This window comes from Polyodon spathula, chromosome 5, assembly GCF_017654505.1.
Source record: "Polyodon spathula isolate WHYD16114869_AA chromosome 5, ASM1765450v1, whole genome shotgun sequence".
NCBI classification, from domain to species: Eukaryota; Metazoa; Chordata; class Actinopteri; order Acipenseriformes; family Polyodontidae; genus Polyodon; species Polyodon spathula.
In genome coordinates, this window is record NC_054538.1 from 33,856,475 (window position 1) to 33,880,414 (window position 23,940).

Here is a 23,940-nt window from a genome sequence, read left to right on the forward strand (position 1 = left end):
CAAATCCAAACACCTGTACATTTATTTATTTATTTATTGTTTCTTTGCAGTGAGCTCCTTCAGGACCTGGAGAACTGTGATGCTGATCCTGTAGCCATAGCAGAGTGTTTTGTTGCGAAGGTAAGATTTAATACAATGTACAAGGGTACATTGTACCCTTGTACGTGTGTTTCTGATTGACACTCCTTCAATCTGATGCATATCTAGTTTGCCAGCCCTGAGGTTAACAGCTGGTATCCTTCAAAAAAGGAACCCAAATATATACCCAAATATTATTTTAAACAAAAATTATAGTTCCCTTCGAGTACATCTCTATTTAAGAACAAAATACCATATTTAGTGTAATTGTTTTAAGAGGTGTTTTGCTTCTAGTATGAAAATGTTGCTGACCTGTACCTTAAGAAAACAGGAATGTACACTATCAACAACAACCGATACTATTTCTTGTGTGCATGTTAAGAGTTGAACAACTTTTCTCAAAACAAAACTTGTTCTAATGATGTGTGTATTATTAACAGGGATTCTGCTTTCCAGTGTAATTTCGTTCTCCTTTTTCAATGTTTATTTTTTTGAAGATGGACATAATTCTGTGTGTCAGGGCTTTTATAGCATTTTTGACCAATGTCATTTTTCTGTTAAAATTAATGAGTAGAAACAAAACAAGAACATTAATGTTAATTTTAAAAAAGCACAGTTGGCTGTAAAATCAATAAATAAAATGTTGGTTTTTTTTTTTTTCTTTTTATTTCTTGGAGTGTGTCCTTGGGCCCAAGCACTGTAATTGATTGAAAGTTCTGAGTCAGTGGGCTGGACTGACTGTAGCTATCGACAGCTTGTGTATTTATCTTATCTTGTCGTTTTTCTGTGTTAAACACTGTGTTCTCCTGTAGCATTGATAAAAATGCCCAGTGAACATTGATTTAATGCAAAATGCACTTCATCAGTTTGTCAACCCGGAAAGTCTATCATGATTAATCTTTAGAAACAAGTCTGTCAGTGAAGCTGAACAGTAAGATTACCCTGGCTGCCTGCTAGACTGCTTATTTGGGTTATAGAAGGCAGATCACACACCTTCCTAGTATGAGGCCTGACAAGATAACATCTACAGGAAGTGATGATGAAGATACCAATGGTGCAAATAGGACTTTTTGGCAAACAATACTTAAAGGCATAGCAACAGATATAAGCTTTTGAAATATCAGCCCAGCATAAATTTTTCATCTTCAGTATTATGCTTAGCATTTTTTAATCCCATACATTCTTCCTTTTTGATTGGCAGTATTTGATGTTTAATTGCTTTTAACATTCCAGTGCAAATATGCATTGGCCAGCAATTAATTGTTGATTGTGTCTACCAATGATAGTAATGTGTGTCTTTTATATTATCTTAAGTACTTAAAAAAATACTTCAGGATGTTGAGACATGATACTTTCCTATTAATATAAAATCATGATGTCATTCTGTCCATTGGGGAAGGGCAGTTATTCATTTCTATATGAAGAATTTTTTTTAATTCCCTCAGTGACGCAGTGGTAGCTGGGTTTAGCAGCTGCAAATTAATTATAGTTGACACAACAGGCCTGGATTATCCTGGTCTTTACACTAAAATGCAATTAGCATCATTTTTGCAAATGAAAATAACACTTTCTGTTATAAAACAAGTAACAAAGGACCAGAAAAGTACAGTTAACTGTTATTTATGTTATTTATCTTTAAATATTAAGTTTTAATTTCCTGTCATAAAAAAAATGAGTTAATTGCATTTATGTTATGAATCAAGTCAAATGTAGTCAAAATTTTAAAAAATGATTATTTTGTGTGTTTTCAAATTCAATGCCATGTAACTTCACTGGGAAAGTAACACATCTTAATGTATCATTATTCTGACCTGCTGTGCCTACACACGTCCTGCTGTAACTAATACAGTCAACACTCTGACTATATGTGTGTGTGTGTGTGTGTGTGTGTGTGTGTGTGTGTGTGTGTGTGTGTGTGTGTGTGTGTGTGTGTGTGTGTGTGTGTGTGTGTGTGTGTGTGTGTGTGTGTGTGTGTGTGTGTAATAAATTAATGCACTTGCCCGTCACACGCAATTTCCAACTCTATCACCAATTTTCTGATGCAAAGCCCATCTCTTCAATATTACAATGTACTTACTTATCTGTCACAGCCTGCAAAGTGAATCATTAAACAGTTTTAGATAATGTGATGCTTTCTTTTTTTTTCATCTGTGATCTTTAGTTGTTTTTGAGCATTTTCATTTGCAAATGAACTGTGGCATTAGGGCCTTATCCAGCACTACATTCTGCAATTTTGAATACTTACTTTGGCTAATGTTTTAATTCTGGAAATTGATTTTTTTCAAATCTTTTGCTAAATTGCATTTTACGCAGTTTTGTGCATGGGTATTGTTTGTAAACCAAAAAAACAACCCCAGCAATACGACAACCCAGCAATGAGAATTTTAACATGTAAAATATTATGATATAATGTAAGTGTACACAGGTGTCAGCAGAGAAAACCTTTCAAAAGTCTTAGTACAAGACTTAATTTTTTATAATTAAAACAACTTTTATTTCATGACATGGTTGTTTTGGTTTGATATCATGTAAAACCAACTACAGTACATCTAAATGGAAGCCTACTTATTTTAAAACACAGTCCTTTCAGCTAAGTATTTTTGACACACTATCTTTTTTGTGCTCCCTGAAAAAACAGACAAGGGTTGAGGAGCAAACTAAATCACAACGCAAAGAACATCATTTAAATTCCACCATAAAGTCACGGCTGTGAATTTACCTTAATCTGTCATTTCCAACTGCAGTGTGTGTAGGGGCTTTAATTAACCTCTTATATTGTAAGATGTATGTCATGCAGTGCCTTTCACTAGCAGCTGTAAGTTCAGCACTAGCCATTTAAAAGTGTTTTTAGTAAAATCAGCACTATTTAAATGCAGGATGTACCATACATTTTAGTTCTAATGAAAGATGAGAGAAGGATAATCAGAAGCTGGTTTAATAAGGACCAGGGGTGTTTCCAAGCCAGGCTCAAGTTCTTATGCTGTAGTTTGTGGTGTGTTTGAGTCTCGGTGTAGGCCAACTTCTTCTCAACTCAGTTATTTGCCATTGCGTGCTGTTTTGAGTTGGTAAAATGCCCTGTCTCATCATGTTCTATTTTTAATACTGACATTTCATTAGAAATTGGTAAAAAAATAAATAAAAAAAAAACGGAAGTCTGTAAATGCATTTTACTACAAACAAAGAAGACAGTTAATATACAGTATTTAATCCAACTCCACAATTTGTATCTATTTCCACTGCTATGTGTCACTTTAAAAAGCTCTGTCAGTGTTTGTGTCCTTTCACATACATTTTAAAGTAAGCTGAATTGTTTTACCGAAACCGTCGACAACCCACTTTTCAATTATTATTATTATTATTATTATTTATTATTATTATTATTATTATTATTGGGTGCTTTCAGCTGGTTTGATAAACATGCAGAGCTCTGAACATTTAACTTAACCTTTTAAAATATTTTTTGTTTGTTTTTGTTTGATTACTTATTTGTTTTCTGGTTCATTTCGTTCATGAAGAGGTGCGTGCTTCACACACACAAAACATTTTTTTAAGAACAATAATATTTTTTTTTTCTTTTACACCTCCCAGCAATTACATAGTGATCTGCAATTGCATGTCTGCTTATATTTAAAACATAAAGTGACCTGCTTCAGCAGGTAATTACTCAGTGTAATGTAAGCTGCTTTCCCTTGAGTTGTCAGCTGCTTTTTCAGCTGTTAGACATGGGCACGACACACTCACCAGCCTAAGGTGAGAACACAGGGTGTGTGCAAAAAAAGTAGACGCTGTTAACATGGTAACAATCAGGGACAGTGAAGTTTGTTGTATTTGTTCACTGAGAAGAAGAAAATGCCAGTCTGCCAAAAATCATTAATTTGGAGTAATTAGTTGACATTAATCTATTTCTCCATTAACAAAACAAGATACCAAATTAGAGAAAAATCAAGTGTTCTGGTAGGCTATGGCCAGTGTGCTAGCTGAAGTGACAATGGAATAATCATTTCACAGTGTGTATACTTGATCACTAGACATTTAGCTTGTCCGTAGATAAGATCACTAACTAATACAATTTTAATTGTACAGTACCTATCCGTAATCATTTATTCAGTAAGGATATTTACAGTAGCTAACTACAGTAGCTGTATATGGTAGTGTAATAGGATGCTGCTGTTGTAGCAGACACCTGTGCAATAACAACAAATCACAAAAAAATAATACAATCTTTTTTTACAATTTTTTTATTCCCCCAGAGTGAACAGTTCCACATTTATACCCAATACTGCACCAACTACCCAAGGTAAGAATTATGTTCTGTGAAAATGTAAATGTGAGCAAGCAGTACAAGCTATGCCAAATGGTGTGGACTGCAAACAAATAAAAAATGAAAAAATAAATTAGGATGGACCCAAATTGTAATACACCACCTTGGTTTAATAGTGTTGTAGATTAGGTAAACCAGACCTCTGGACCTTTATCAATAATACCACCATTAACTCAATAAATGACAGAGATGTTTAAAAAAATCCATGGGATTATGTAGTGATTTTATATCAAGATAATTGGCTTTTTTAGAAGTGTAACCATTCTGGCTTTAAATAAACAAAGGCAGATAAGGTTCTGATAACACTGTGGAGAGCTAAATGAGTGTAATTGGTATGTGGCTGTCTGCCTGAACTGCACAGAGTTTTAAATAACCTCGGTGGAAGTCTCTCTCCAGTTAATCTATGGTGCATCGATATAATTGTAAGCAGGCAGAAGTTAACAGTTCCACGTTTCACAAATTGATGGTCCTTGATTCATAGCGAAGTTGACGTGTCTTGATAGTTTTGTAATTAAGTTTGCACATGAAGGTAAGTATTGTGCATGGAGGAGCCAGGCTGTCTCTGCAGTGCCTACCTGTTTTCTAAATAGTGTTCATTTCCATGTTTTTTTTATTACTAGAGTTAAGGATTTTTTTGACATTTAGAAATTACAGTTATAATTCACGTCTGTGTTTTTGATGTACAACCAAGCCTTTTTAAGATCAGGTTACATTTGCCATGATAAAACTTGATCTAAACCAGAATTTGATTCACAGCGCGTGAATGGAATGTGGCTCTACGGCCTGTTTTATTGAATATGTATATTAATATGTGATAAATGTCAAAGTTAAAGTTACTGAAATTGACCTTGTAAGTTACGAGTGTAATGTTAATATTTTCAAACATATGTGAACTTTGAAACTCAATCAAAACAAGTCCAAAGCCAAGGACTAAAATAGTCATAAAGAAACAATAAAAATAAATCAGAAAATGTTTGTAGTAACAAGATGATTTTAAGTGGGCTTCACAGTGTACTTGTATTCTATTATTACTTTTGAGTAGAAATTAACAAGTGAAAAATACTATGCTTCTAAAATGGTTATAACGTCTAGTATTCTTCCTAATGCTGTAAAACTCCTAAAGTTTTTTTTTTTTGCTTTATTAAACAATACTCCACCTAACTATACAGTGTAAAAAGTTTAGGAACACTTTCACTAGTCCATGTAACAAATTACACCCCTGTGCACTCCATAGTTGAAGAGGGAAAGCCCCAGGGTGGGAACCAGACACCAGAGAAATCTGATCCATACTAGGGAAATGAGTTGACAGACAGGAGAGGCACAAGCACAACATTTTAGGTAGTTCTCACCTTCCCTTGCAGCCTCAACCATATAGTGGGATGATATTTTTCTTATATTATTTATATGTAGTTAGAAAATGGCTTTTAGTGGCCTAGGTTATGTTGCCTTGCTTGGAAATGTGGTAGGCTTTTTGTGTGTACAAAACCAATATTATTTATATATCTTTATGTAACCCTCTCTCCCCAAAAAAAAGTGTTTCCTCGTGTTTTCACGTGTAACTATTTTGTTGTTTCTTGGTCACAATCAACTATTTCTAACAATGTACTTTTTATGGTTTGATATTTGTACAGTTGACCATTTGAATTTGTTTTTAGGTCCGTAGCTGTGCTGACAGAATGCATGAGGAACAAAGCACTGTCCAAGTTTTTCTGGGAGCGTCAAGAAGCTCTGCAGCACTCCCTCCCGCTTGGCTCCTACCTGCTCAAGCCGGTCCAGAGAATCCTCAAGTACCACCTCCTCTTGCATGTAAGCAAACTTAACATCCAAAGGGAGCAGCATGGCTCTACGTAAATCGGCCTCTTCTGCCTGGAACAGGGTTTCTGTAGACTTGTTTTACTTTGACAGGTTTGACACCATTGATAAGCCCAAACAAAGCAATATATGTTATACTAAAATGTATATATTGTTGTTCAAATGAAGGCTTTGCAGTTGGAGTGATTGTCTGGATGCCTTTTTAGCCCTTGGTAAACTGGGAGAAAAATATGTTACTTTAGATATACTTCAAGGTGTCTTGGAACTTTCTGCTAGTACTGGTGTACATAACAGGGCTGTGTTGTTGTTGCAGGAAATAGCAAACCACTTGGACAAAGACACTGAGGCTTATGATGTAGTGCCTGATGCCATTGACACAATGCAGAGGGTTGCATGGCACATAAATGATATGAAGAGAAAACATGAACATGCAGTGAGGTTACAGGTAAATACCTTGCAGTGTTTTATATAGTGTCTGCAGAGGAACCTACCCACCATCATTAAGTTTGTGGGGGGCTGGGTGCAGCTTTTGTAAAGGCTCCAGAAACCAGAATTAGCTGCGTAGTCACGTAGCTTTGTTGGGAGCTGCTTTAGAATTCTGCTGAGCATCTGCACTTCCAGGTGGCACAGGAACAGAGAGAGGCTGAAAGAGCTATGGTTATAAATTGCTCTCATTTCCCTGTTGGAATGTTATATACCCTTCCAAAGCTTCTCTCTTCTCTATTTATACTGCCTTTGGAGATGCAGTACAATGAACAGATGTACTACAAATGTCTTCTGCCATCTGGATTTTTTGCATACATCACAAATGCTAAGAATAAGGCCATAGCCAGCTATGATACACCCAAAGCATGGGCCTTGGTTAAAATCATACTAATCATTTATTTACGCTCTCATACACGTTGCTTAACCACAATGCACGGGCAAGTGCCTCGATGACTTTTCATGGCTGGCTACTGCCCTGTAAGAACATTGAAGAGTTTTGTATGGGCTATTAGTGTTCATCATACCGCTAACAATTAACTGTAATTATGTAGTTAGTCAGATTGTTAGAAATGGGTAATGCTTGCTTTAACTTGTTCTTGTGAATTTAATGACAGTGTTGTTTGCACTAAAAAGCAGCCCTTCAGCGTTTTTTTTGAAACTTAAAATGATTTGTGCTTAGTGTTTGCAGGTTTTAGTATAGTTTCTGTTTAAAAAAAAAAAAAAAAATGGTGTAATTAGAGTAAAGATTTGCAGCAACATTGTTTTCTGGATGATAATCTAAATAAAGTATTGTGGTGAACCATACTAGTAATTTCAGGTTTGATTATCTGACAGAGACTCTATAAAGCTACAAATTATATAAAAAGCACATTGTATTTTTTCCAGGAGATACAGAGTTTACTTATCAATTGGAAAGGTCCGGACTTGATTAGCTACGGGGAACTGGTTTTAGAAGGAACATTCCGCATCCAGCGTGCCAAGAATGAACGCACTTTGTTTTTATTTGATAAACTTCTGCTTATTTCTAAGAAAAGAGAAGAATCCTATGCATACAAAGCCCACATTTTGGTAAGTTCTGCATGAACATTGAGGTTAGGATTATTTAAACATGTCATGTTCGCTTTCTACAAGTGTCGGCAAAGCCTAACATTGTTTTTCCTTTGAGGCAGACTGGAAAAAGTGATTGCATGTGGTATTTGCCATCAAAGCTTTCTTTATACAATTCAGTGTGGGGATTAAAGATTTTAGTTAGTACTTATGCTCCATGTCACCTTTACTCTCTTTTTCTCTCTTGTTGACAGTGTTGCAATTTAATGCTGGTGGAAGTCATACCAAAGGAACCACTTAGCTTTAGTGTCTTCCATTACAAGAACCCCAAACTTCAGCACACTGTACAGGTATGGTAGAAACACAGCTGTTTTATGTTTCTTCCAAAAATGTCAAGATATCCTTGAGGCATTTGAGTTCTCTTGTTTAAAAAGCCTGCCGTTTGGTATCATAAGACTAATTGCTAAGTACATTGAAATGCAATGCTTTTAAGCAAATTTTTCATTTGTGCTGGTGGTGTTTCTTTCATTTTACGCACTTCCAGTTGTGGGTCAATTTCTACTGTCTGGATTACATATGGGAAATACATTAGCTGTGGCTTGAAGTGCACAGGCCTTGTTCACACTAACACTGGTGTGTGTTTCCAAGGATATGGAGTTTGGTCTCTGTCCCTTACTGAAGGAGGGGACTGCAACTCCAGATACCTGATTTCTAATTTTTTTACATAAACAGACTCAGCTGAACCTGGTGCAGCCATTGATGAGTGGAGTGATAGTGCCCTGTGAGTGGAGTGATAGTGCCTTGTGAGTGGAGTGCTAGTGCCCTGTGAGTAGAGTGATAGTGCCCTGTGAGTGGAGTGATAGTGCCCTGTGAGTTGAGTGATAGTGCCCTGTGAGTGGAGTGATAGTGCCCTGTGCGGAAAATGTTTGAATGGATTTCAGTATCCTAAAGTGTTTGTCAAAAGGCATTTCCCATCAATGACTTAAGCTGTAGTGCATGATTCTGGCCATTCTAGTGACCTTCTGTGTCTTAGAGGGATTTTTCATCCTGATTTAACGAATGAATAAATAAGTAAGTTACATTTAAAATAAATTGAACACATCACTATGCCCACTCCCATAAATTAATCCATTACCCCCCCTCCCCCGGGTGCCTGTCATTTAGAAAGCATTCCAAGTGTTCTGTTGCAGTGTTTAGATCAATAAACCAAGTTGAAGTGTAGCCTGTATGTTATCTTCACTTTTATTTTGTTTTAAGTAAAACCTAGATGTATTTATTATGCTCATGAAATGCTCAAGCTAATATTAAAAAAAGAGCTCTTAACCCTGTTCAACACTACAAGAGGAAAAAAAATATGAGCAATGCATTTCCTCCAGTACTTTACTGTTCATAGGTAATATTGACAAATATTTAACTAACCCGTGTTGTCAGTGACAGCATATGTTCTTGATACAATTTGCATCTTGGATATTCAATTTTTGTATTTAAAAAAAAAAATTGGTTGTAAGTCTTGACTGTAATATCTAAGAACATGGTGCCAGCAACAGGTTATACAGTAATTGTAAATTGCAATTTCCTAACAGGCTAGATCACAGCAGGACAAACGACTCTGGATTCTTTATTTAAAAAGACTAATACTTGAAAACCACCCTGCTAAGATACCAGCCAAGGTAAAAACAACCACATTAAGTTTCATTCTGACACTGGTAAACCTTTGTCCCTTTCCATCATGTTGCTAGTTTGCCTTGTTTGAAAAGTATCGTAGTTAGGGGGGGACAAATTCATGATAACTTAATTAAGAGGATTTCTGTCAAGTATTTGTCAAAGTAATGTGCCTCTTAATGAGTCTAGTTCCAGTCTTTAAAATGGTCCTCAGGGGCCACCTAGTGAAACAAAATGGTATTATTCTAAAGATAGGTGAGAGACTCTGCAGCTTAATTCGGCTGGAAAAGCTGAAACCACAAACTAGAACTATTTAAGTTATTTAAGATCATTAGATACATTTTAGATATTTGCTATTTTTATTATTTCTTAAATTCATCTAGAAAAATAGTATAATTTTGCAGGGTTTCTTTATTTGTTTATATAAAATATACACACATACAGCTCTGGAATAAATTAAGAGACCACTGCAAAATTATCAGTTTCTCTGGTTTTACTATTTATAGGTACGTGTTTGGGTAAAATGAACATTTTTGTTTTATTCTATACAACTATAACTACTGACAACATTTCTCCCAAATTCCAAATAAAAATATTGTCATTTAGAGCATTTATTTGCAGAAAATGACAACTGGTCAAAATATCAAAAAAGATGCAGTGTTGTCAGACCTCGAATAATGCAAAGAAAATAAGTTCATATTCATTTTTAAACAACACAATACTAATGTTTTAACTTAGCAAGAGTTCAGAAATCAGTATTTGGTGGAATAACCCTGATTTTCAATCACAGCTTTCATGCGTCTTGGCATGCTCTCCACCAGTCTTTCACATTGATGTTGGGTGACTTTATGCCACTCCTGGTGCAAAAATTCTAGCAGCTGTATGTGTGTATGTGTGTGTATATATATATATATATATATATATCAAACTATTTAAAGAATAAAATCTACAGCAATTTAGCAATTTAATTTGAAAGCAGGTTAGCATTTATCTGTGACAAGCAAGCTTTTCTTTGTTTCCACTGTAGAGGAGACTCCAATATGTTGTCTTTTCTAACAAAGGGATCTCCAACCCCCCCCCCCCCCCCCCCCCCCCCCCCATATTCCCAAAACCCAGAGGGAAGCTTTAATGTCTTTCATTAACCAACCGAGTGATCATCACAAAAGAGGCCCTGCATGGTGTCACACTATGTCCTCGTTAAACACACTGATCCCTATTGTCATAAAAATGTAAGCACATTTTACAATGAACTTGGAAAATTAGATAGCTTATATTCAATGTAAGGATTAACACTATGTAACACAATTTTTGTTCCTGGGTAGTAAGTGTTATTTCCTAATTGCTTATGCCTCAAAAGTATAGAAAATGGCTATTATTCCCCACAGACTTTGCTTTTGTGACCAGGACAGTGATATTTTGAAATGTACCTATTTCCAGTGAGAAAACAACATATGAATCCAAATTAACATGTATTTATACTAAAGTAATACAAAAATGACTACAAAAGATTTAGAAGTGAGTAGTTTTTTGAGATTTACGATTATACTGTAAATCACTTCAACGAGTCAGCCCCCGAAAGTAGTCTCCCATCATGTTCTCATTATACTGTCCTTGGCAGCGGCGTTCAAAGTCCAGTATATCCTGGTGGAATCGCTCGCCTTGCTCCTCTTGAAGGTACTTGAAGGCTGCCGACTCCTTATCTAGAGCTCTGACAAATTGTTTCATAAGGCCCAATTTGATGTGCAGTGGTGGCATCAGCACCTTCCAGGGGCCCACCAGTGGCTCCCACTTGACATTGTTCCTCCCCACAGAGAACTCGGTCCGCTGTGGCCAGTCCTGCCTGTGGTAGTGCGCCTTGGTGTCCCTGCTGTCCCAAAGGCAAAGATAGCAGGGAAACTTGGTAAAACCGCCTTGGAGATCCATCAGGAATGCTACCATTTTGAAGTCTCCTATGACCTCCCAGAAAAATGCAGATATGTATCCACTTAGGCAGCTGGAACTAAACTGAACTGGTGGGCTTAAGGCCCCTGTATTTATACTACTATTTATATTACTGGAAAGTTCTAGAAAGTTCACTTTTAGGAAATAACACTTACTACCCAGGAACCAAAAAAAATTGGTTACATGGTGTTATAGTTAAAGATACGTTTATTTTTTTCTCTGTAAACTGCAGGCTAAGCAAGCTATTCTGGAGATGGATGCTGCTCGTAAGTATATCTTTAATTACTAGAAACATGACAATGCACCAGTGCCAGACTGCCAATAAATTAGACAAATATTTTTACTTCATTAGTGTGACATATAATTAATACAGCTCTTTTTATGTGCATTGCCTCTTACACCTTCTCTCTCTTACTAATCACAGTACTTCAGTTGTTAAAGCTTCTTGGCCGGCCATTGCAGGGGACAAGAGAATCTCCTAGACCACCTTTTTCTTGGCCGATTCAAGGCCCATTGTTTGGTGATGTCCACAGCTGTTATTCCTTACCAGGAAGCTTTAAACAATTATATTACTATGATTAAGTGTATATATAAATACATTGTATTGTATTATGCCATTTAAATTAAGCATTTTTAATCTACGTACTGTCAAGCCATTTTGGTGCATATTGCCTTATAGTAGTAAAACAGACATGGTACTATTGTAAAAACTGATGGTTATTTCTTCTTTTTCCTGCTGTAGATCACCCAGGTTTCTATTATAGCCCAGAGAGTGAAAAGAAAGCTGCTTTAAGCTCTAAAGAAGGCGGCAATCCTCGGAGGGTGAGAAGGAAGTCAGGTAAGACGTGATGAATGATGGAGAGATAAGATATAAGAGAAACCTGATGCTGTTTTTCTTTTAGATCCCTGTGGCTGTAACAATAAAGATACCTTACTCTTTGGTGCATGCATTTCATGCAGGTCATTTTGTTTAGCCTATTACTCACCATATGGGAACAATTTTGTCTCTTCTAGAACCGTCTCCTCGCTTAGAGACTTTCAAAACTAATGACCTGTGAAAAGATAACATTGTGTGATAATTGTAACATTATATTATATATAGAATATATAAATATAATAGATCATATATATATATATATATATATATATAATTATACATAATGAAATCTAACATTTATTATTCTTTCTTTTTTCTCCAGAAATTAATTCTGATGTGCAAAAGGTAAGCCACAAAACCTTTTACTATTTTGGTCATTTTTCAATTGTTATAATAGTAAAACCCACAATACAATTGAAAGCATTGAATTGTGTGTTTGTGTTCCTTTTATTGCTACAGTAAGAAGCACATACAAAAGTACATAAAGTGTCAGTAGACATAAATATTTAATAGTTTGAAATAAACTATGATGAACGATGATTTTAAAATATGTGCACATGTACAATCACCCTGCATTGCAGATGTTTACTGAGTGTTATTGATTCTGTCTCATTTTCTACCATACTTTAATATTTTGTTTTAGCTCTCTAGTTTCTCATATGGAGTGATACATTTCTAAAGTTCTGTGATTCTGCTTTTTCACCAGATCAGTGTGGAAGAGTCTCTCCTGTCTCAAGCTGCCAAGCTAGGCTTGAGTGATGATCCCCTGGACTCCAGTGGCAAGAAGGGCAGCCTAGTGAATCAGTCCCGGATGTCCCTGGACCACACCTACCCCAGCGACCCAGAAGAGAGTCTTCACATGCAGGCTGTGGAGCAAGCCGATGCTGATGATGAGGACGAGACTGAGCAGGTAACAGCTATGTTACCGATTTCTTTTTTGACACTGCTTCAGTTAATGTCCACGTGTACAGTGACAATGCAATATGTGAATAGCTTAGATCATGTTGTATCTTTCTGACTACAGGGTGTTGAGCTGAACTCCAAAACTCAAACGAAAGGAGGCAGGAAAAGACTCAACAGCCAAGCTTCAGAGAACGTTGAAAAGAGAAGGAGTCTTAATGTCAGCACACATGATTTGCAGGTAAAAAACCCTTTGCTAAATCAGGGACACTGCTGCACTACATGTATATAATCCTGGTATGGAATGGTATGCAGCTTTGCTTGCTACTGTAGATTTAAAGTGTAGTTTACATAAATGTTGTAGGATAAAGTTATTTTCATCTAAAAAGCAGTGTCCTAAAATTGATTTCCACCTGATCTTTTCAGTGTATGTAGTTATGTTATTAAGTGGGTCTAATCACAACTCTGGGTTGGAGGGGGGCGGGTGGGGGGGGGGGCACTAGGAGGATTAATAGAGTTAAAGAGCAGGAGTATTAAGATGCACCATTTAGATAATTAAAATAGACCTCATTGGCTGCAATTGTCTATCACTGGACACCAAGTTGCAATACTGGCTTCAAACAGATTTATCAAAAGATTTACATTTTTTTAAATCACATTATTTTCTATTCCACAGACATCTAAAGAATCCAAGGACACTGGGCACTCAGGCATTAACAATAGCACTACGAACTCTGTGCGCCACCCTGCCAGGCAGTCAGACACCCAGAGTAACTCAGACTTGAAAGTTGTTCTGGGAGGTCCTCAGGTCATCCAAAACATCTGGACAGATCATCAGATCAGGCAGGCGTTATTTCCAAGCCGACAACCCGCCCATCAAGCTGAAGAGGAGGAGGACCCGATGTTTGTGCCTTCCTCCTCCGCACCCAATCTCAAAGTCACCAAAGCTAAAGAAGGGAACCGAGGTCCTGGAAGGGCATGCAGTTGGCATGTTGAACAACCTGAAGAAAATACCCCTAAAGCCAACCGTAAGGTTATTAGAAGAGCAAGCAGCGTTGGGGAGCAAAACTCTGATTTCAAACCTTCGACCATAAGTGATGGTAACAAGCCAAAAGCACAAGACAATAGATTGCAAGTGGATGAGCCCTCAGAACAGCTCACCATTGATGACACTGAGAATATCTATGACAACATCAGTTACGAGGACATGAAATCAATGGGCCTCATTCGAAGAGAGCAAGGAGCAGTGGCAGAGAAAACGAATTCAGGTGTGACCTCTACAGAAAGGCCAGTCAGTCATAATGGGAACTCTGGGAGGAATACCTATAAAGCCAAAGTTCAGGATTCTGTTTCTTTTGGTTCTTGTGAGCTAAAAATTGTTGAGGAGAACATATATGACACAATTATGTTTTCAGGCCTGCTTTTGGAAACCTACAAGAGTGACTCGAGCAAACGGGACAGCTTATTTGGGGTCGAGGCAAACTTTGCTTGCTGCGATAGCCTGGGAGGGTTCATCTCTGAAGAGAGCTTGCAGTTCAGCGAGGATGATACACCTGACCACCGGGTTCCTGAGGACAGAGACCTTTTGGGCTGGGTGGATAGCTCCTCCAATTCTGATTCTCTTTCCCACAGGTCAGTAGCAGATAAGCTGTCTGAAGAGGTTGATGAGATATGGAATGACCTGGAAAGCTACATCAAGAAAAATGAAAAGAAGCAAGACCACCTCCCAGCTGCTTTCCCTGTTAGTAAGCATGATGTGCAGAAGAAGGCTCATGCTAAAAGTGTACCTGAGCTCCATAGAGAAGAGGTACATAGAGAAGCTGAGTACTCTGCTTCTACCTTTTCTATTCCTGAGAAGACTGGTTTCACCAAAACTGTTCAAAAGAAGCTAGCAAGGCTCAGCTCTGGCAGCTGTAGGTTAGAGGAATGTGACTCACACAATGACAGGTCGAGTTTCAGTAGATCTTCATTCATCAGTGAGGTAGGGAATCTGGAGAGCTCTCAAATCTCCAGAAACAGCATTCTCTCCAACATCAGCTCAGAAAGTTCAGATCTGGGAGCAGATATTGTGGATAAAACAAAGAACAGGGTGTTCATGATGGCAAGACAGTATAGCCAGAAGATCAAAAAGGCCAATCAGATGTTGAAGATGAGAAGCCCAGACCAGGAGAATACACCCGGTAAGCCAAAATCAAGGCAAAAGGATCTTGCAGATATCCTGGAGGAGAAGAAACAAGGCGGTCCTGCAATAGGTATGGCAGATTATGTTTTGTTACTTTGCAATGATAATAAAAGGTTTTAGTATTTTTTTTTTTTTTATTGATTTTGCATTTGACCCCTGGGCCTTATTTTTTTACTTTAAAAGCCCAGTAACGGAATGTATTCTGTAATTTCTAATTGTCTTGCCCTTTATAATCTCAGTCTGGAGCAATGGTATACATAGAAGAAACCTTTAAAGAATACACAGTTTTCACAACAATTGTCACATGTTGGAATAAACTCAATCCACATCATTAAAAAGTGGTGAGACTTGTTGTATGTTAATATAAATATCATAAAGAAAGCCACTAGACCACCAAGCCTGCATCTGGAAGCTGTTTCTTTATAAATTATTTCATGTTAATGCATTCTTTGTGTCTGCAGGTGCCAGAATTGCAGAATATTCACATCTGTATGACCAGATTCTGTTTAGAGACACTCTCCCCAAAGCCCAGAAGACTGGGGGAGACAATACTATTGACTCTTTGATCCAGAACACTCCACAGTGGCAGCTGACATCTCTGTGCTATTCTCAGTTTGGTTCAGACAACCACTGTCTCGATGAGGATTGGCTGCATGCTACTTACAGTAATGAAGAGCTGTCGGATTTCATCTCCTGGCCTGACGAACCAGAACTCTCCCATGAGGACCGGTCAGATGCTGCCCAACGGAAATTGTCCCCGGCCTGCTCTGTCCCAGCTCTTAAGTCTGTTACACACCCACATGCCCCAACTCAACGGTGGAATGCTTTCATAAGCCAGCCTAATAAAGAAAACTTGAACCAGCAACATGTTTACAATTCTTTGCATAGGAGGCCGAATTCTGCCAAATCAAACCCTTACAACAGGTGTCAGTCCTCATCCTCTGTCATGGTAAACAGCACAACATTGGAATCTACAGGTCACCCAAATCAAAAAGAAATGATTCTGGTTACCTTAAATAGAAATTCAGTAGAGGACAGGCACCATGATTCGATGCTGAGCCACAAAAGTGAGCATATGGCCATCCGTGAAGGACAGCGACACAGTGTTGCCGAGCAAAGTTCAGATAACCAAGCAGATATGATTCTTCAGGACTCCCAAAAAGTCCTATTGGTGAGTAGAAACTCACCGCTTAACGCACACATTGCCACTCAGAACTATTTTGCCAATTTTAAACACACAGACGATCGCGATGATGATGAGGACTATGTGGAGATTAAGTCTGAGGATGAAGAGCAGGACCTGGCTTCAGAACGGAACTTGAATGGGGGATTGGCATCCAGCCTGAAAGAGCCCTGCAGCAGTAGGCTGTCACTCAGCACTCCATGCTCACCTGTAAAGACTTTACACAGCAACATCGGTCCCGGCGTCTCTTTGACTGACTTTACCGAACAAGATAAACTCAATGAATACCTATGGAGAGTACCCTCAGAAAACCAACAAAACATAGTGCAGTCTCTGCGAGAGAAATTTCACTGTCTGAGCTCCAGTAGTTTTGCTTGAGCCTCCTAATTATATTGCGAGCACATGTTATATGCATATTTATGTACACACGTATTTATGCAATCCTAACTCCTTAACTTTTTTTCTGCAGGTAGTACTGTAATTGGTGTTAGTCAGCAAGTGGCATTTTACTTACACTCCAGCAATAACTTAAAATGTGCTTCTGTACTTGTGTAAAAATCCTTACATGTATTTTTATGGAAACTAAAAACTTAGGGGCAAAGGATTTAATTAGAGCTGATAAACAGGAAAAAAATCACCTTTTTTTTTTTTTTTTTTTTTTTTTTTTTTAAGGTTGTTCAGACAGTAAGTTTTCATGGGCCTAGGTAGCTTCAACAATAACCCCAATCTGTAATTTTATTAACCTTTAGCATGTTAAAAACTGACCAGAATTTAAAGTGAAGTTACAATTACAATACATACTGTACCTGTTTTCCTTTTCTTTTCTTTAATGAAAACGTCCCATATAATTGATTCTTAGTGACAAGGACTAATGGAAATTAGTTCATCAAATCGAGAAATTATTCTTGATATCCCTCTGACTATTCATTGTATTTATGGCAGTTGTATCAATTCCCAGATTTATTTAAAAGTTTTAATTATTTAATAGCAATTTATACCAACAAAAATAATAATAAATGCAATAATAATAATTCTTTTCTCAATGCTATATTAGTCATTTTTATTATAATAAATAATAAAATCTGTCAAACAAATGGGAGGGGCTCCTCAAGGGAATACTACTTTGCCATATGTGTGTGTGTGTGTGTGTGTGTGGTGTGTGTGTGTGTGTGTGTGTGTGTGTGTGTGTGTGTGTGTGTGTGTGTGTGTGTGTGTGTGTGTGTGTGTGTGTGTGTGTGTGTGTGTGTGTGTGTGTGTGTGTATATGTGATGCCTTGTCTTGGGGTACAGGTAATTAGAAGTCTTCTCTAGTGAGAAATCCCATCGAAGGAGAATTAAAGACAGCAACTCTTGTTACATTTAAATCCACAGCACAAAGGAATTCACAATAAAAGCAATAGTCTTTATTTAAACATATTAAAAACCACAACAGTGGCTTACGCGTTCCGACCCGTAGGTCTTCCTCAGAGCACATCTCTATTGTAACGGGAGTTGCTATCTTTATTTCTCCTGCGATGGGATTTCTCACTGGAGGAGACTTCTATATATATATATATATATATATATATATATATATATATATATATATATATATATATATATATATATATCACACACACACACACATACAGATTTTATATTATTGCCCACATTTTTAGTACACATAGTAGTTACCTGCATATGAGAATCAAGAAAGATAACTAGTACAACAATGTTAGTATATATCAAAAATGGGTCTCATTGTACTGTAATATAAATTGCATTAAAATAAACACAAAACGCTGCATCATAGTTTCATGCCATAATGTAGTAGTCTCCAAATATTTAGAAATAGAGGAGTTTCTTTGTGTGTTGCTCCCATGTAATTTAACTGCAGTTTGATACCTTTTAAGGTCAGTGCATGCATATATTTATGACAACATTTTAATATTGGCATTGTAGAGGTGCCTCAATAGTTTCCTGTTTCACAGAAATGCACAAGTCTTGCTTTAGCTTTAGCTTGAACACCAATTGGATTTTTAAGGGATCATGCTTTATAAGGAATACACTTGCAAAGAAATGGTGTAAATGATTTATTAAGCAATGGTTCATATTTATTTCAAATCTTCCCTGCTTTTGAAATGTATAAAGCAGTTCTAACTGTACGTAACATGCCATGTGTAGGTAAAAAAAAAAAAAAAAAAAGCTGCATACACTGTAATAGACTAAACTAATTTACAGTAAGTATCCTATTTTATATTTGCAAATATAACCTATCATATATTTCTATAAGGGACCATGTAAGACCCCACTAGGATGTTATGGTTGGTACTGTTCAACAATCATAAACTGTAGTGCTTCAAGAATAGACTTCCCTTTTGACTGTCTTGTTATTGAAGTTGCAAGCAAAATCAAGAATGCTCAGGTGCAATGATTCTTAATGAAAGCAAGGTCAACTTTTATACTAACAGCAATAGTTAACAATAATAATCCTTTGTGAGAAAAAAAAGGATTGGTACGGGACAGAACCTGTGTGAATCATTTTACAGAATTCTGTTGCAAGAAACCACGAGAACACATTGTAACCCTGTTGACCTGTCCCTTTCTCTAAAATGTAATTGGTAAGAGTTATTTTTGCTACATTTTTGTTGTTCATTTGCTATATTTCAACAATCAGAACATTTTGAAGATTGCCCTTAACTTGAAATCACAAACTTTTTTTTTTTGTTTGTTTGTTTTTGTTCGGGTAGTTTTTGTTTATAGTATCTGGCTGTTTTTTTTTGTTTCTTTTCTTGACATTTTTTTTTCTGAATATATAAATTACGCTGTTTTCTTAATGATCCTTGCATCTACTGTGAATGTTTGTTTTTTTAAAAGTCAGTGAAAAACAAAAGGTTTCAAACACTGTGTAGCAAGCTTATAGTTACCTAGAGAAGCAGAACGTTTTGGACTGTATCCAGGCTGATAGGCAATACATGGCATGTACATGTGAATATAGTTGAAAATGAAGTGCATGTTTTATTTTGTATGTTGCTGTTAGATTTTTTTTTTCTCTCCACAGGCTGGGGTTGTAAAAGTCTTGTCTATGGATAAGAGATGGAATTTATGTTGCACTTTTTTTTTGTTACATTTGTTTTGTACAGACTTTATTTTGTAAAGATATATGTAAAGTCTAGGGAAATTATTATATTGTAATGCTTTATAGTTTGTTTGCTTTTGCTGTGCTTAAAAGCTGTGGTTTAACTGCTGCCAACAAAAGGAAATTATTTGTTTTTGAATGTGTAAGTTGTGTTGCTTAGAAAAAAAAGAAGCCTAATAAATTGCAATATATGTTCAGAATAGGGAAGTTTATGGTCTGATTTTACTTAACCCATATGTTAGGTTTATCCTTTAGTTTGAAATCACCACTACGTGGTAAAAGCAAACGTTACAGTTCCACAATTTTGATACAAGGAATCAACATACACATGTTCCCTTACATGTACTGTAAGCAATTCCTTTGTGACATTACATTCGTTTAATGATTAGGCAAATGAAAATACTACTCCAAAACATTTGATTGAGCTATTTGTTTGAACTAAGTCTGAGTAACGATACTTGTGGCAGAAACTTGCACCGTCTTTTGAACGTAAGATTCTAAAATAACACACTAAGTTATATTATTGTTATGATTACTAATAATTTATTATTAAATAACTACTATTTCACTTTCGTAAGAGTTTTGGGACACATTACAATTACCCTCATTTGTTTTATACTACGTTAACAAAATATAACAAATCGTGTCGGCTCTAACTCTCAGAGCCGAGTCTCCCCCTATGTGTCATTAGACAGGAAAACACAGGTCATTGGTGTAAAATGGTTCCAAGATACCTAGAGTCAAAAACATATGGCTTTAGGTGTATTTGTAATCCGGTCAACTTTTTTTATATACATTAATTTACACTTTTGTCATATTGCTAACGGTATGTCAATCACTAAAAAGAACGATATGTAAGTTTCTCATTTTGGTGGTCTATGAAGCACCGAACCATGTTGGCAGCATTGAATGCTTTTATACTGGCTTATCGTACTTACAATGTTGCTCTTCCAGGATTGAGACACGGTAAGTAAACGTTTATACAAGTCTCATTTGTATCAGAATTACATGTGTCTAATAGTACACAGAATAATCATTTCCTAATATTGTACAGGATTGCCAAGTTGTACTAACGGTTCAACACCACCAAGACCAGAATAATAAATAATGTTAATAACTAAACAAAACTTGACTGACACACAGTGTTCAAACAAATATACGCCATGCTTAGGGGGTTCAGTAATGATACATTAGTGTAGTGATTGTGAACACAATGAATTAGAATGGAACGCATAACAGATTTGTGAGTTTTTTCAAAACAAAAAAAATCACCTTAAAATATCAACTTAAAGTTGTATTGCGGTATTTGTAGCTTTTGTTGTTGTGGACTATTTGGCTGTCACTGTAGTTGCTGTTCTGTCTCGATGGCAGCGTGCTGTGTTTTATTTTTATTCATTTTTAGATTGGGAAACAGCAATTTGATTTGAGTGTTCTAATGTGACAGTGTAGGTGCTATGAAACTCAGGAAAGAAAATGCAGCACTCCGATAGGCTGAACCACTTTACAGCATGTTGATGCAGAGTCGTTATCGGCACGAGATGGGATGTCGTTTGGTTCAGTTTTGCATACCATGAAACATTTCTGAGGGTACTCCTGCATGTTAATTATGCAGTAGGTAGCCTATTAAAAACAAATATATGGCCGCCAAATGTTTTTAGAGGATTTTATGGCCTACTTCTACCCCAAAGTTGCCCATCCCTGATTTTAAAGCATTGGCTACTAAAGTGCGTTCCCATCCAAGGTTCATCTTAAAGTAAAAAATATAGAAAACCAATACTAACTTGAATCTTGACAAATTAGGCAAACTTGGATTCAAATGAATTATAATTGTTATGTGTTTTGAAAATGTTATGGCATTATAAATAGTTCACACAAAGAAGTTCTGTCAAGTGTGGTGGAGTTTAGACTTGAAGGTAACATTCACAAAAAAAGTATTGTTGATGTGCATAAATAGTAGATAATCAGCTTTAAAGTTGAAACTGATTTTTCTCAAACCCAAATTCCAAAAACATACAAACATAAGTTTCCTTTTAAGTATGAAATGTAATCAGCTCGAATTCCCTGAGTCATATGTCTAAGAGCCCCCTGTGCGCAAGCAAGAAGCCCCTGTTACTCAGGGGATAAAATGCTGAGCGCATGAGGGCTCAGCACCATTTTCTCTTCAGCCTTGCCTGAGAATGAGCTGAGCTCTCCCTCTTTCTTCGGTAAATATTCTCACACTTTTTGTGTCTTTCGTACTTTCGTATGTTTTCTGCACCTTTTAGCCCCCGGTTCTGGTTTCTTCCCACCACAGCCTTGTGCACCGCTGGAAAACAGCGACTCTCTCTTGCTTTAGGACGAGATACGTGCTTGTGTTAAAGGCTTCCATAGCTACACTAACGATGCCATGACTGGTGTCCAGCCGGGGATTACATCTCCCCAGTGTCTTATGCCACTTTAGTGAGCAGCTGGCAAAAGAAAGCAGCATCACCTTTAGCGAAGGCTACTCATGGGTAACTAGTTAGTAGGCAGATATAAGCCCCTACATCAAACCACTGGTACATGCTTATATTCTTCCCAAGTCGTCTCCGCACAGCATTCACCGTGCACCACCCCGTTTCCGCGGCTCAGTACCGACTGGCTCTGGGTAATTGCATCTGGTTCCAAACCCGTACCAGTATACATAAGCAAAAAAGATTGCTCTTTATTTTATATATAACCCAACATGTGTAAGGTTTTTGTTCTGATTCAGCAAAATGTGACTATAAATGTGACTATAAAATTATTTATTTATTTTATTCTATGCTTGTATAAATTGTCATTTGCAAATACAATGTAAACAGGGGACGACTGTAATTAGTTAACAAAATGATTTCATAAATCTTAGCCATTTTGCATTCTATTAGTTACACAGGTCTCAAAAGTGTAGTTTTGAAAGACACACACAGTATAGTATACATGTATTTTCATTTTTGAAGCATGGTATCTTTTCACTGCTCTTGTTGTTCTTTTACTGTGAATTTTTGTTTGGAGTGAGTTAGATAGATAGTTCCATGCATTCACTCATAGTATAGAAGTTAAACAAGCACAGTTATAATGTAAACCGTAGTTTTCCTCCTAATTTATTAATGGTAAACTTTGAAGAACATCAACGGAAATAAAAAGGAAAGCCATTTATAAGACCTCAATTTATATATTTAAAATATTTCTGTAGATCTGATAATCCTTCAAAGGGCAAAGCACCTCAGTTGTCACCATCAAGAAACTCATAGTGGTCTTTTCTGTGTTGTTTTTGTAAAGGTAAATCAATCAATTTCAGATTTAAGTACTTGTGTTGGATTTAGAGGTTGTAGTACAATCCTCCTTTCATTTTTTTGAGTAGATTGATCTCTCAAAACTTACTTTACTATGAGCAATTTTTTAGACAGCCAGGAACAGCTTGTGGGGTATGATTCAAAGCGCTTGCGCTGCTGTTTAATGTGGATATTTGTATTTCTTGAAAGGAATCAATCCATTATAGTATGTTATAAATTATGCATTATGGTTTGGCAAAAGTCACTTCACATAATTGAAATAAATATTTGTTCCTTTTTGTTTTTAGATTGAAAAGTTAAAATCAATAGTCCTAGAACAAGTGATGGCTCAGGCTCTTGAATAGCATCGGGATCCACTCTGCTTTCCTAAAACTGTGATATATATATATATAGCACATTAGGCATGTATAATCCTGCAGTGCTACTACTTTATGTAGACAATCATCCTACAGAATGAGATTTTTAATTCCCAGTACCCACTCTATTGTAACCCACAAATATAAATTAGAAAGGGCACAGACACACATGTATGGGACAGTGATAGATGTGGCTTATATTGCCACTAGAGGGTGATCTTGTATTTAAAAAAAAAAAAAAAAAAAAAAAGGTATTGTCACTTGTATAAATAACTAATTCATGAATGCTGATTAATCTTAAGTTTACCCAATAAATAAATAAATAAATAAACTGACTAGTGAATCAAGGACATTCCACAAAAAAAACTAAAACAAAAAAAACCCTTCATTTATATCACTGTGTAATTTACTTGTGATATGTGTGAGTTTTTTGTCTGGGATTTTGATGTTTACTGCCACACAAATGCTACTGCTACACTATGTGATGTGCACCTCAATTAGTTTAACCAATTTACTGTGTATATTGACAAGATGATTTAAAGTGTTGATTTTAAATGTTGTCAATACGCAATACCCAAGCATACATGACATTTAAAACACTTCTGTTCCCTTTTCTGTCAACAACACTGATAGTGATATTTATTTTTGCATATTGACAGTACATGCATGCAAATGAATTATGGTC

At 36.5% G+C, this 23,940-nt stretch overlaps 1 protein-coding gene across 2 annotated transcripts in view; it reads left to right on the forward strand.

The window, feature by feature from the left end:
* Nucleotides 1-17,667, forward strand: part of LOC121315875 (pleckstrin homology domain-containing family G member 1-like) — a 53,427-nt gene extending 35,760 nt beyond the window's left edge. For both annotated transcript variants that reach the window (XM_041250430.1, XM_041250429.1), the window contains exons 4-17: nucleotides 51-120; nucleotides 4,329-4,375; nucleotides 6,055-6,205; nucleotides 6,525-6,656; nucleotides 7,583-7,765; nucleotides 7,999-8,094; nucleotides 9,328-9,414; nucleotides 11,580-11,613; nucleotides 12,090-12,185; nucleotides 12,547-12,569; nucleotides 12,931-13,134; nucleotides 13,249-13,365; nucleotides 13,801-15,376; nucleotides 15,768-17,667. In XM_041250430.1, the coding sequence (XP_041106364.1) occupies nucleotides 51-120; nucleotides 4,329-4,375; nucleotides 6,055-6,205; nucleotides 6,525-6,656; nucleotides 7,583-7,765; nucleotides 7,999-8,094; nucleotides 9,328-9,414; nucleotides 11,580-11,613; nucleotides 12,090-12,185; nucleotides 12,547-12,569; nucleotides 12,931-13,134; nucleotides 13,249-13,365; nucleotides 13,801-15,376; nucleotides 15,768-16,867 (3,916 nt within the window). In that variant the 3' untranslated portion in view covers nucleotides 16,868-17,667. The remainder of the gene's footprint in view (nucleotides 1-50; nucleotides 121-4,328; nucleotides 4,376-6,054; nucleotides 6,206-6,524; nucleotides 6,657-7,582; nucleotides 7,766-7,998; nucleotides 8,095-9,327; nucleotides 9,415-11,579; nucleotides 11,614-12,089; nucleotides 12,186-12,546; nucleotides 12,570-12,930; nucleotides 13,135-13,248; nucleotides 13,366-13,800; nucleotides 15,377-15,767) is intronic.
* The last annotated feature ends 6,273 nt before the right edge of the window (nucleotides 17,668-23,940 follow it).